The sequence below is a fragment of the Anarrhichthys ocellatus genome, unplaced genomic scaffold (assembly GCF_004355925.1).
Source record: "Anarrhichthys ocellatus isolate YVR2014 unplaced genomic scaffold, GSC_Weel_1.0 scaffold2, whole genome shotgun sequence".
NCBI classification, from domain to species: domain Eukaryota; kingdom Metazoa; phylum Chordata; class Actinopteri; order Perciformes; family Anarhichadidae; genus Anarrhichthys; species Anarrhichthys ocellatus.
This window is the reverse complement of record NW_022280032.1, coordinates 12,148,889-12,163,312: the sequence shown is the minus strand read 5'-3', so window position 1 is coordinate 12,163,312 and position 14,424 is coordinate 12,148,889. Positions and strand designations below refer to the sequence as shown.

At 40.3% G+C, this 14,424-nt stretch overlaps 1 protein-coding gene across 2 annotated transcripts in view; it reads right to left on the bottom strand.

Moving 5' to 3' along the window:
* Positions 1-8,381: 8,381 nt before the first annotated feature.
* The window catches only part of sema3ab (sema domain, immunoglobulin domain (Ig), short basic domain, secreted, (semaphorin) 3Ab), a 39,834-nt gene continuing 33,791 nt past the window's right edge, over positions 8,382-14,424 (bottom strand). For both annotated transcript variants that reach the window (XM_031858775.1, XM_031858766.1), the window contains 4 exons: positions 13,719-13,876; positions 12,386-12,453; positions 11,260-11,405; positions 8,382-10,978 (listed from right to left, as the gene is read on the bottom strand). In XM_031858775.1, coding sequence (XP_031714635.1) covers positions 10,445-10,978; positions 11,260-11,405; positions 12,386-12,453; positions 13,719-13,876 — 906 coding nt within the window. In that variant the 3' untranslated portion in view covers positions 8,382-10,444. The remainder of the gene's footprint in view (positions 10,979-11,259; positions 11,406-12,385; positions 12,454-13,718; positions 13,877-14,424) is intronic.

Genomic DNA, 14,424 nt, shown 5'->3' with positions numbered 1-14,424 from the left:
CAGTCACAGATGGTGAAGAGGGGGAATGGGTTACGCCTCTGGATTGATATGTGGAAGTGACCATCTGGCCTCATGTGTTTTCTCATCCATCATCATGGTAACCGTCACATAACCTACAGGTGTTTGCGCAGGTGTGGCTGTCTGCTTGTGAATGCATGTGTGTTGTGTGCATGTGTTGATGTGCTTTCAGGTGAATTTTAGACATGTTTTTGCACATGAGCTCTGCAGGAAGAAAAAGCTTACACACATGTGGAAGTACCCATTTATCCTCCTGTGTATTGTTATCCGTCATGTTTGGCAGAGTGACATAAGTGTATTTATGAAGAAAAGTTTAAGATTGAAAAGCCAGGCTTGAAAAGCTTTTTTGATGTACTCTAGTTCTGTCTGTGTGTCGCTGTTAGCAGACAAAATAAAGGTACTTATGGCTGTTTTTTTTGTAGTTCACTGGTTTGTGGTTTATTCCCACACAGAAATATCAGACACATTTCATTCAGGACCAAAGCTAAAAAAACGGGATTTGAATATGTGGAAAAAACAGCTGCATTTGGATCACTGTGGGGAAAATACAGTGCTGTGCTGTACATTGCATGAATTCAGACAACTTTTTGAAAAGCCTCTCTGTATAAAATCAACCAAACTGGCAAGACAACTTTCCTCAGTGTACATTTGCGCCTTGCCCGTCTGTGTGTGAGAGACGCTGCTCGTATGTTTATGCGTACTCCTCAGTGTTTATGAAATATGAATGGTGACATGTGAATTGAATCAGAGTGCTCCCATTCTGCTCCAGGGCAGGACCACCATGCATTGCAGCAACAAGGGAAATATTGTGGCACTTTCACCCTGCCTCCAATTTTAAAGTCAACAGTTTGCTTTGAAGTGGCTCTGAAGCAATAAAAGTTCCCCAAAATCCTTTATGGATTGATTGTCTGTGAACAGTAAAGGCCAGCTCTGGTGTTCAAACCCTGACATTAATTGCTCAACCAATCTAACAAATAAACATTCAACTATTGAAAAGAAGGAAACTGCTGTTTGATGCCGACAGACATAAACTGAATACCAATTTAATTTAATTGAGGCCAAATGCTTGAAAAAGTAGTGCATACGGTATCCACATCCGTGAATTAAGAGTGAGTCATACTTTGGGTGTATCTGATTGCTGGTATGTCTCTCTTAGTAAATTATGGTGTCTGTTGTTTTCTGCATTTTCTCCTTCTACAAATGCCAGACACGCTTCACATCAACACTTTGTACTTGTCTGAATGCAGGTCTTACTTATCAAGAGGACAGAGATGTGAGTCAGTCCTTTACTACTAAGATTCACCGTGCCTCTGTTGCACGCATTGCCCACACATTTACATGCAGCATGTGTTTGTCACTGTCAAGCATGAGTAAGACTATGAGCGGGCAGAGGAGAATTGGGTGGAAGCTATCAGGGTTAATGCTTGTTGCAGATGTGCTGTTCGTTTCGGCAGAACTATCAGTTGACCTGTTAACCTACACTTTATCACTCGGACTGCTTTAAATGGCACAAACTGTGACCTGTGTCAAAATCTCCTGTTTATCCATCTGCACACGTCACTTGGTTTACATGTCTCCCTAACTCTGATATATGACCGTTACCAATCGTTGACATCCCAATGAGACATTTTCCAGAGAAACACAAGCATGCAGATGTATATGCACACATACACACAAGAATGTTGAAGGCAGTATCATAACCTTGGAAAAAAGAGAGCCTTTGCGCTTTTCTCCAGCTGGGCCAAATAGTTTGAGATTTGGTGAACTGTTTTCTAGCAGTCTCACGTCTGTACGATAAACATGAAGCTACAGGCAGCAGATGGCCTTCTAAGCTTAGCACAATGACTGGAAACAGGCAGAAACGTCTAGTCTGGCTATAACCAAATGTAACAAAATCCACCTTTAAAGATCACTAATTGAACCATTATCTATCTCTACAAAGTCTAAAGTGTTGAAAGGACATGTTGTGGTTTTACAAGGGGTTATATTCGTCCTGTTTCCAGTTCTTGTGGTAAGTAAGATAACTGGCTGCTGGCAGTAGCTTCTTAACTACGGTACAGACACAAGAGTGGTATCAATCTTTTCATCTGACTCTAAAAAGCGTGTGAAAGAATGTCATATTATTCCTTTGACTTCAACATTGTGCCTCGCTCCAACTAAAACATTCACACCAATTCATTCTTACAGAAAGCAGAATGTCCCGTAAGCTTTAAACTCATTAATAAGTTACAGTTTCACACTGATGCCAGTGCGGCACTGATCAGAGCAATGCCAGTAAAGGCTGGTGTCTGCTCTGTCCGACTGTGTCATGCATCTGTAACCTTCACAGCCTTTGTTTGTCACTTTACGTGTCTATAATCACTGGACTAACAATTCCACAAAAACCATGGATCTGCAAGATCCGCTTTCACTGTGTGAGGAGAACTGGAGGTAAACACTGGGGTTTTCAAAGTCAATAAAATCAACATTTTATGTCAACCGACAAACACTTTTCCAGGAACAAAACACACTTATTTTGGGTCACATATTTTGAGCCTTAGTCTATACTCATCAACACAGTCTTGCCCAGCCAGCATGAACTGTGAAAAGTAGACTATGCGGTGGCTGAGACAATTTCTTTCCTCAACCACTAATTGCATAATGTGGCAACAGCGGAAAACAGATGTGCTATTTTCATGTGTTCACCACATGAAAAAGTTAGCTAATGATTAAATTTAGAAAACACCTTGAAGGTAACACCTGCAACTAAAGCTCCAGCTGAACACCAGTTTTGCTGCAAAATTATCTTCACATTCCGACACCTGTGAAGACCAAGGTCTTAAAGCCTTGTAACCTTTTTGAAAAATGCACCTGCTTTTGATCTACCTGTCAAATCTGTGTGTGATGGCATGTCTACTTTATTTTTTACTGTACTTTGTGCCTTAAGCATTCTTCCTGTTTCTGATTTGTGATTGACAGGACTTGGCTTCTGTTACAAGACGATTTCCCACTGGAATGTATTAAGTACTCTTGTGTCTCTTTTAACCTGTGAATAACATTATGCATAAGTCATTCTTGTCCTGTTTAGCAAACTGCAGAGAGCTGGCATGCAGGATCAATTTTAGCATAAGAAAAATTGTTACTGTGTAGCAACAAAGAAACACCAAAGGTTTGTAACTTTGCTGGAGAATTTTTGTGTGAATCAGAATGAAAAATATTGGTAAATATGCTGTATCAGCAACAACTAGACTGAGTCAGCACAATGGCATTTTACATGAAATGTGTGGAATTTGTTTGCTCAATGCTAAAGGAGTGAAATTTCACTGAAAGTCCTGTACTGTGCTCCTGTGTGTTGGTTTCCACTACCAGCTTGAAAGTGAAATGAAGACAGAATAAATCATTCAGAAAATGAATTACAAATGTGCATTTCTTTTGATTTAATTTCACGCATAGCACATTGGTGCTTAATCACAGCTGGACTGAGACAGAATAACAGTGTTTTACATGAATGATAAGGAGCTTGTGCAGTGCACATTCTCTACAGTATATGGCTGCAGTGGCTAATCTATATACTGACAAAGACGAATTTGGGTGGTGAGTGTTTAAGCTTCATGTCTCTAATTTATCATGAAATGACATCAACGCATTTTTAACACGGAGCAAGGGCTTACACACGGAGGGAGCAGGGATGGAGATGGGGATTTATTTGTGTATACTTCAACATTTTTAAAAAGTGGTTATTAATTGAAGGAAATCTCTAACATAGATCACTCAGAATAAGACCTTTTTAATACATTTTTATAGGCTCTGTCTGCTTTCAAATGGAGAATCAGTAACTCTTGATCTTCTTAATATTCTTAAAGCAGGGCTGAGCCAGATTGACACAAAGCTAAGCCCTCCACTGGGTGATGTGTTCCAGGAGCTCCAGCCAAACCTCGTTTAAGCAGACCCCAATCAGTTACAGATTAGACGTGTGGAAGGGAGCAGCCACGCAACACGGCATGCTACCTAGACACATTTCTCTGGATAAATTGACCTCTACTCTTTGGCAAACAGAACTTTTACCCATATCAGGGTCAGCTAAGGTCAGGCCTGAGGCCTCATTCATCCATTGTCTGATCCTGTCTCATCAGCTGCTTTGAGCATCTTTCATGCTTTTCTTTACACTGCCTCTATTGAATCTTTAATTTAATATCTGCCTATAGCCTACACCCTTTCCCCTGAAGTCTTGGATATGAATCAGATATTTACTTTGATTGTGCCTTTTTCTGCATTTCTTTGAGAACAATAAGACATTTTAGAGACAACATAATAATATGTGTAAACAAGAATTGGAAACTGTGAATTTCCTTGATTTGTCTTCAATTTAAAATCATACCCACATTGTCCTCCCGCCATCTGAAGTGATAAACACTAACATTCACCTAGAATCACATTCTTGCCGATGCTAATGTTGGACTGTTTAGACAATTACATTACACAGTACTGTCCACATGAGCTGATTTACTGGGCCTGTACATCATTGTCACTGAATAAACAACTCAAGGAGCTTACAAACAGACTGAGGGTGATTGACCCATTATGGTGAAGTTTATTCCAATGTAATTGTATGTTTATGAGTGTGTGCTCCATTTGTCAAGTGTGCACTTGTAAAGAAAGAGGAAGAATGAAACTTCCCTCTTCTTTTGTTTACTTGATCTGTGAGATGTTCCAAAAACTGCCTCAAGTCATCAAATGTCTGGTGGGATTAAAAAACTGACGGAATGTCGGATTAAAAAACTTTTTATACTTGTGAAGTGTTGAATTGCGATAATACTTAACATGGCAGCCCACAAATTACACTGTAATTGTAAGGGAAACCAATAAAATACTTAAAATTCTGTTTAATTGTATGTGACATGAAAATTGTTTTTTTATCTAATCTTGTCTGGCTTCACCACCGCAATTTATATAAGTTTAAGGGGTATTTTTGTGTGAGTGTGCTCAGCCTGTGTGTCCTTTTATACAAAGACGAATTCCTGCATATTTTCCATTCGTGAAATATCTGTATGAAAGAAAACAGGTTCCTTTGTTATGTTATGAATTATTGGCATGCAGGGTAAAATAAAAAGTCCATAATAAACATGCAAATACATACATTTGTTCCATAAGAGTAAGTAGACTTCACCACAGTCATAGAAATAACATTAGAGCAGGTCTTTTCCACAAAGGAAACGAGTTAAAGGTCTTGTCATACCTCCAGTCTAAACTTCCTGGGCCATGCTGTCACTCATACCAGAGAGACACTCGAGGTTTCTGACAACTGTACTGCACACCACCAGCACCACCGCTACCAAGCTGCCACAGTTAAATTAGTCTGTCCTCTGTTTTACCCCAGGCAAGAGATGTGCCCCTGCATGCAAACACAACGTTAACATGCTGACAAAGTCTGATGGGAAGCAGCTCACACAGACACACAAAGCTGCCCATGCTTCAAAGCTTTTTCCTTCGATGCTCTCGTAAATCCCTCCTCCAACCTGCAAAATTAAGTTTTCCTGAAAATACATTTCATGACAAAACTCCCCCCCCCACACCAATCACACGCACACTCACATACAAAGACTTCCACCACGAGGGGGACACTGCCAGAAATCTACAAGCCTTTCATAAGTGACAGCTGGAGGGGAAGAAAATATCATTACCTCACTCAGAGAGTACTGTGATATACCATGCTGTACTCTACTATTAGGTGGCAGAACAGAGCTATGACATCTGAATGTTATTTCTTTGCTGGCGAATGGGCTGGTTGCTGTCTGGGGTCATTATTTAGTTTAATTATCACAGACATGTTGTCTCTGAGTGGGTCGTGTTTGGCTCCACTGGGGCTCTGAGGGAGATGCAGCTCTCTCCACAGCTTCCAGCTGTGTGGCGTGTCCTCCTTTAGGGAAATAGCTCAAATCTTGGGAGGATCCATTTCTGTGGTTTCCATTATGGTCCAAACATCAACAAATATGTGGATGTGCATGCTAAAACTTGGTGCTGAATCTTCTGCTTTTGGAATTTTCCATCAATCTTCCAGATAAACCAGCGTGCTGTCTCTCGCGGTGCCCCAGAACAGACCAGCTGGAACGCACCAGTGATATGTTCATGTGTGTACATGTCTCCAGCAGAAGCCTACTGGGCGTAGTGAAGCATCAGCCCGGTGTATTGTCACTAGAGTAAAATAAATGACCCTATGCTCCATTTCACATTTCCCAAGCCTCTTGATAGGAGGGAATACACCGATGCCTCTTCCCACAGCGGCAGTAAAGGATGCAGCGGCAGTAAAAGATGATGAGTGTCTGAGGAAAAGAGTCTAATGCACTGTGTGCAAACATGTGATCTTATATATTCACTCAGCTGCCTGCCAGATGACTCCTATTCCACACCTTTCTTTTGATGAGTCAATGTTGGGGTAAGGTGATTAAAAACAGACACAGATTACAGACAAGGAGTAATCACACTCGATTGAAACTCTTTTATTAGATTATATATATTATGGTGACACCCATACTCATTGAGTGTACTATATTGTAGATGTTTTGATATTGCGGTGTGTATTAGGTGTACTACCCCTCTACAAAAGGAGCTCCCAAAAGATAATAGAATTAAACTGTTGTATTAGTGATGACTGTAACTTTTACCAAAACTTCTGATTCAAACTGAATCAGCTTTACTTTAATCTTCAGAAACAAAAAGTCCCCAAAGTACTGGAATAGTTTCAGTGCAATAAAAACAGCAGGGTTATTAACTTCTAATCCCTGTATTCTCGCTCTCCCACTCTGTCACTCATGTGTCAGTTTTTCCATCGAGTGTAGTGGTCCTTTGTGTGGGTGTCAGGGCGGACCTTCTCACTCATCCATGGCCTTGGCTTGGAGTCAAAGTGGAAGCTGCTATTTTCCATCGGGCAGAGTGGGATGTTGGAGTTGAACAGTATCGAAAGAGGTCCCTTCAGCCACTGGAGGGCAGTCATGCTCTATGTTACAGGTATGACTGAGATGCCAAAGTGCAGACCTTTGTTTATGGAGGCAGATGGGGAAGAGCTCTGACAAAGCATTACTTTTCTTAGATGATGACCTGATCAAAGTGTGTACTGGATGCTGTAGTTTTGCATTGATCTCAGTCTCTCTGTTTCTGCTCAAGCATTTTCTGCATTATAGGGCTAAACAATACTGCCAAAATCTAATCTAATATTTTAATAATGTTGTTGTAGTATGGTATGGTATAGTACACACACTTGTGTTCACCCTGTCATATAAAAGTTATGCAATGTCAGACCATGGTCTAGAGGAGGGTCACAAAGGGTGTGTGTGTGTGTGTTGTCTGAGCTGACACTGTCAGCACGAGAACCTCCCAATAATGTTCCCTTTGAAGTGTCTGAGGAAGTTAAGACTGAAACTCATGAGCTCCCACAGCAGACGTTGAATTGACTAGACAGGTCAAGGTCAAAGCCCAGGTGAGACATCTGCTCGCTGACCTGTGACCTTGGATCAAAGGTGCAATGTGCAAACAGAAGCTCTATTGTGATAAAAAAAAACAGAACTGTTGCTCCAGGACCGCTATACAAACAGAGGGAACATGTTTTTTCCATGTAGGGGTATATATATATATATATATATATATATATATACAAATGTGTGTTTGTTTGTGTGTGTGTGTGTGTGTGTGTGTGTGTGTGTGTGTGTTTCTATTAAAGCCAGCAGAGGGCAGTAGTAAAACACAGTTTATATTTTGTTGCAGTATTTATTGAGATGAAGTCTGTCAAGCTTTTAATTTTTGATTGCACAATGTTGGTTATCTGTTTTTTGTTTATAGGTTCTGCTTCAGCCACAGACACTGAAAGCTAAAATGATTCTCTATCTTAAACCACTAAGTCCTGTCGCTATGCAAATACAACAGCTGGGTTCCAGTGAGAGACCGAAGGGGACCTCATGTTTTATTCACATCTCATCACACATCAAGGTCTTAATAATAACTTACAGTAATCCCTCTACTGCCCGAGGCCCACCATAGTAAACAGCTTCCCTTTCCAATACACTCTATTATGTAAGAAGCATTTCAGCTGACTGATGTTCTTCTTTAACCACTTTTTTGTTATATATTTTACATTATTATGTTAATAGTTTCCACATATGAAATAATTAATAAGCCCATTGTTCCATGTCAGTATACTTTAATTGTCTGGACATACAGACAAGAACAGCATTGAACAAGGATCCAAATATTAAGGATAAGTTATACAACTTCATAAAAATGTTGTCTTAAAATGGTAATGAATGCCGCAAGTCCAAAGTCTAATCTGATCATCTACGCTACAGGAAACTCTTATTTTCACTAACCACATACCATGACAGCAGCAGGAGAGATCACATTAAAAATAGATTTAATGAAACCAACACTTCATGAAGAGACATTTATTAGATCAGTAGAATACATCACCACCATCATCATCATCATGCCAAAAAGCAGCAGCAGCAGCAGCAGCACTTAATTCCCTCACTTTCACCGTATGTCCAGGACAGATGCAGTGAGGCACCCTATATTTTCTCTTTATAATGATGATCTTATCATATGCCCATCTCTATCGAAAGTTCCACAACTCTGGAGTTGAGCTTGTCTTTGTTAGCCTTAAATTGCTTTCTCAGGGGGGGGGCTCCAGCTGTTTCTCATCTTCCACCGTCATGGCTTCCAAAAGCAGATGAGGTTTGCAAACACTTGCTTGACAAGGTCATCTGACATGCTGATGTGTTGCAATGCTCAACTGACATTGTTGTTCATTGTTGTTAACAGGTCTATGAATGTTTAAATTGAAAGTTAGATCCTGTTTCGATCTTTATATATTTTTATGAATACCTACCTCAGGAATGATCAGTTATACAGTTAAGAGTCCTAACAGAAATAGTATGTACATCTTTGAAATACTTAATATTGTGTACTGAATAAGCAAACAACAGAATAACGGTGACAACACCAGACTAGTATATAATTGCTATAGCAAAACAGGAACACTACAATAGTATTCACATGCACTAGTACACAGTGTCATACTTGTCAAACATACACTATAGTATTTATATTTACATAATGTTCACAGCTACATTCCATGTTTGTGTGTGTGTGCATTGTCTAATAAAGGATTGTTACAATCAGATAAACTAGAGTTGTTATGTTACATGCAGTGAAATTAAGTTGTTACACTGCGCTGCCTGTGAAGACTATGATTATGAGGCAATAAATGTGGAAGAAAATTATGGATACTGGGTTATTGCTCAGTACATTTGATATGTAATGCATTTAATATTGACCAATAATGATAAATATCTTCCAGTCCAACTACAGTATTTTTAATAATACAGTTATTTTAAGAGATTGGTCCTGTAAATCAGATTAATCAAACCAAGGAGAAAAAGAAGCCTGCACATCGAAAAATATTCTCACAATGTACATAATTGTATATCAATAAATACACATATAGTGGAAACAAAGTGTATACAAATCAAATGAACATGACAGAAGTCAGTATGACATTTCATGCACTGATATGATAAAACATAATAAAACCTGACTTTGTTTGGGAAGCTTATCTAGGGCGTAGACACACTAGTACAAAATCTCTGTTTACAGACTTTTTCTTAAATAAATGTTTATCTAGCGAAACAACATAAAACAACAAGACAACTGTAAGCCATTCCCTTTAGTCGGATGAGACACCATAGAATACAGTATTTACACATCTTAGCTACATAGTTGTATTTGTTGTCAAATGGTGACCGTTGCTATAGTTCCTTGCAGTGCTTGGGCATTTTTCTTTCTCATGTTGACTCATTTAACCATCTATAATACCAAAAAATGACCAAATATCCGAAATTGTGCTTTCCATGAGCTCTACTTATTTTGTGCTTGTAACTCCACTACAAGTCCATTTACCCTCTCGGCGGTTTTCTTCTACAGTCACACCTACTCATATTTGTGAAGTAAAAAATAAATGATCAGGTATTTTTAGGTACCTATAGTTTCACACTGATAAACACCTAACTAGCATGCCAGGAGACAATGCCATTGACATCTCAATGTGGAGTCAGTCATGTCTGTAGGGTGGTATGTGTATCCAGTTCTTGTGCTGCTTGACACTGTTTTTCTTCAGTGTTCGGGCCACAGAGGCCAGCTGAGATAATATGCTCAAATGGTCTGGCGTGATACAACATCCCGTTTCCTGCAGTCCTCTGTATTGTCGTACGGTAAACATGGCCGCCCACGCACAGAACACACCAGCCTGCTGATCAGAATAGTATTACCATTCACCAGTTTAACGTTTCTATCCAGTCTTTGTGGAAGATGTCTATCTCAGTATGAAGGAGAAGTGTGGGTAGGTTAATCAGGGTTACAGAGTAAGGTTGTGGTTTGAGTGTTAAAAGTCAAGGGTTGTAGGTCAGACACTGCGGGGGGCCCTCTCCAGTTCATGGGTCCTGCGGTTGCGTCCCTTCTGCCTCTCCTGCAGGTGTTTCCATTTGGCTGCCAGCCCTTGAGCATGCACGTGAGTGCGAGGGTTCACAACCTTCTGCTGCTGTTGGTGCTGCTGGTGTGTTTGTACTTGCTGCACCAGTTGAGCTTTCTGCCTCCTGTGCTTTCTCTCCCTTTTCCATACCTGCTCACAGAACTCATCCACACTGCTCAAAGTAGGGTGATTGACCAAAGACAGGAAGTCCCTGTACCACAGCTTTTGAGTTGGTGTTTCTTGAGGCGGGGAGAGATCACGGGCAGGGACGACGGCTGCGGCAGCTTCATCCCGATGTAGCAGATCCTCCAGGCGTTCGGTGTCAATGACCTCCAAGGTCACCTTCAGAAGCATCTGTATGAAGCCGTGCTCCACCGCCTGGCACAGATAGATCCCAGAATCCTTCTTGTTGAGCGTGCGAATCAGTAGGCCCTGGTCTGTGCGGATGAAACGTTCCTCTGATTTGATCTACAGAATGATAGATTGGCAGCGACAGAGACATAGGGAAGGACACAGAGATACAGATAGGAAAGATATGAGGTTAAACATATTCCAAATATCAATTTCACTATACCTCGTGGCTGTATTGATTACACAAAATGTATTTGAATGAACTATGATATCAAATATTAATAAAATATGACACTGTATTATCTAAAATGATGTTCATTATAAAGTACCATCCATCATGTATCCATGTATCGGAGTCTATTCCAACACAATAGAGTGTGTGCTGAGTTAATTCCTACCTCTTGTTTGCGGTCATCAGTAGAGTGCTGATACTGCCAATATGTCAGGGCTCTCTGAGATTTGGGACTGCACTCAAGAAAGGTGCTGCTGTTCTCCACACCGTACACTGTTTTATCCAGGAGAGTCGCCTGCCCACTTAGTTCGTCTGGATAGAAATCACCAAGTTCAAGTTCATGATTTTTGCAGTTTGTTGCAGATGTTATCAGTTGGTATAATGGCTGAATGTTATGCTCCAAGACCATTTTTTGTGATTATCAATTGATTTCTGTGTTACATTATTTAGGCTTTTTATCTGACTGAAATGTAACAAACTTTGTACTGCCTGAGATAGGAGCCTGGTTTATATTTTTGTCAATGCCACCAGAGGCATTTGTTGGAGGAAAGGGATTCAATGCTGTCAAGTAGGTGCAATGCTATTCAGTCAGATCATTGTTCTTCTGACTGATTTCCTAAATCCTGATGTAAATTTTAAAATGCAGACTTAAGTGAGATCTGCTACAAAATATTATTATTCCCTCCTCATTTTCTTTAATCTTTACTTCATAGAGTGCTGTGTCTAGTGAAAATGTTTGATCAAAAGTGTTGCTGCCTACTGAGTCGGTAGCAACAGGTAACCATACTTATTGTGTGTCTCGTTACTCCTCCTCAAATCAGTAGCTTTCAAAATAAATGTTTATCCTTTTGTTCTTTTCATTTAAATGAAAGAAATGTATAATCACAGTGTATTAGACACCAGTACTGCTTTTGGACAAAGACCACTAACAGGGCAGTAGAGTGGAGGGCTTGGCGACAGGGAGGAGGCTTAGTGGAATCCTGACCATGTTAATTAGAAGCTACACATGGACCAACTGTAATCTTCACACCACCAGACAAACATAAAGCACACACATCCAACTGGCTTCTCTACTGTTCTGATCACATCAGGAAAGGACAGCAGCCGCTTTAGGATCAAAGAAGAAATAAATCCTCAAAACAAAAGCTCAGCATGTCATTTGGAAATTAAAAAAACACATGTTACTAGACAGAGCAATAATTAGGTACTCAGGCCAACATAAAAATGTTTTATGACACATTGCCTTGATTATACAATAGTTTGTTAAATAGATAATATCTTCAATTATGTACCATGGTGTTGCAGATCTGAGCATTGTGTGAGTGGGTCTCCATTCCTGATGTCTTGCCTCCTTGTTCTCCTGCAGAAAAACAAATATAAACACCTTCATGAGTATATATTCCTTGTGTGTGTGTGTGTGTGTGTGTGTGTGTGTGTGTGTGTGTGTGCAGGGATGTGGTTTCATTGTGCAGCAATAATGTAGGCCAACACAAATAAATAAACTAACAGCAGGCAGTCCATAGCATCGCAGAAAAGCTTTAATTATAGGGTGTGTATGACGAAGGAATTCAAACCTACTCAATCATGTCAGGCTGTCATTCCTCTGGGTTGCTGATGCAAAAGCGATGGACTTTCAAGTAAAGTGTGAAACATAACCGTAAGGATAAGAAACTTTGGAGACACCAAAGCAAACTGATAACTTCTCCCCTCGGCTTCCCATTGTCCTGACCCAGCGTTTGTGTGTTGGTAATTGGAGATAAGAGTTTGCGCTGGCTGTCTTATGTTTGAACGTAGGACTCTGGAGTCCAACTACCAGCGAGAACAGGATGCTGTGCAGCTAGCATTCAAATCAATAAGCCCCATGGAGCTATGAGTGGGAGGCTGCACACAGAGCACAAGTACCCACATACATGAACAAATACAGATCAGTCCACTAATACAACCATTCTACCACCGAACCTCTACCACCGACCTCACCCATGGTTCACCCAGACAGCCTCCAGACATCGCTGACATTGGGTCTCATTTACGGTAAATACATGAGGCAGGTTATATTTCTGACTCTGTGGTAGAAACACGACCCTCTACCTTTAGGGGGTTTTGGCAAATATACAAAGCCTGCACTATAAGTACGCCCTAGCTCCAGCCCTGAATCGCGGTCTGACTGCATGTGTCCTCAATCACTATGTGAAAAGCCTTCTATATAATCTAGTCGTGCCTCTGTTAATAAATATAGTCAATATGTTAAACAAAAGTAATTCTTAAACAAGCATGACTCAAACATGTGTTGTATATTGTAGATCTAAAGCAGGTTGCTCCGACTGTGTGGAAAACACAAATGTTGATGTTATTATTTTCTTATGAAAAGCACATCGTAGCTAAGCTACTTGCGGGGTGTTTCAGTTAGAGAATGTGGTGATTTATCCAAAGTATGCATAAAATTCAATGTGTATACCTTGCCAAGATGTGTTACAATAATGCCGTTGTTTTGAAGTAACATATTCGGTTTGTGGCAAAAATACCTGCTCACTGTTTTGAAGCTCTGATTAGTCGCTGTGTACAAGTCGTCAGGCAGCTTGTAAAACACAACGACATGACATGAATGTGAAAATATGCATTCAGTACCTCTTAGCCATGGGAAAGTATCTGGAGCACTCGGTGCCATCCCATGCACAGTAAGGGTCCCTTGCCAGGCAGCACTCTGCACAAGCCTTCCCATAAACTTCACACCGATGCAAAGGCATCTGGGACACACCGATGTCTGAGCCCAGATACAGTTGTTGCTGTGAGGGTAAAAGAGAGACAGACTTTAAATATACAATATTTTATGTCTTAGGAGCTTCACTTTAGATTTAATAATGTCTGGATGAGCGGTGTGCTTTGAGTAATACGTCTATGTCTGGCTCAGCTTGTGTGTTTGCGAAGTGAGAATACAAGTCAGGAATGTGGACAGACCATATTCCTACAGGTGCTCAGCACCCACCCAACTGTCAATTCGCTGTCTTGTTTTGTCTCTCCCTGCAATTAAAGTTGATGAGCTAACATGTTGCTGAAAAGCCAACAATTGAGATCTTTGTGCGATAAGCGTTTCATCTCCAAGTGTTAATAACAAGCGCGTCTTTATTCGGTATTTTAGCCAAGCAGCAAGGTGTGTCACCTATGAGGAAAAGCTCTAACTTGCTATGAGACAGGGTTTTCAGACATGAAAAACCCTTTTTCATTATGTATAATATCTCCATAATGTTTCTCCCCAATGCAGTCCAGGAGGCTTATCTCTTATCTCCAGCTTTCACTGAGCTCATTTAATGAAGTAATATTATTTTCAGAGTAA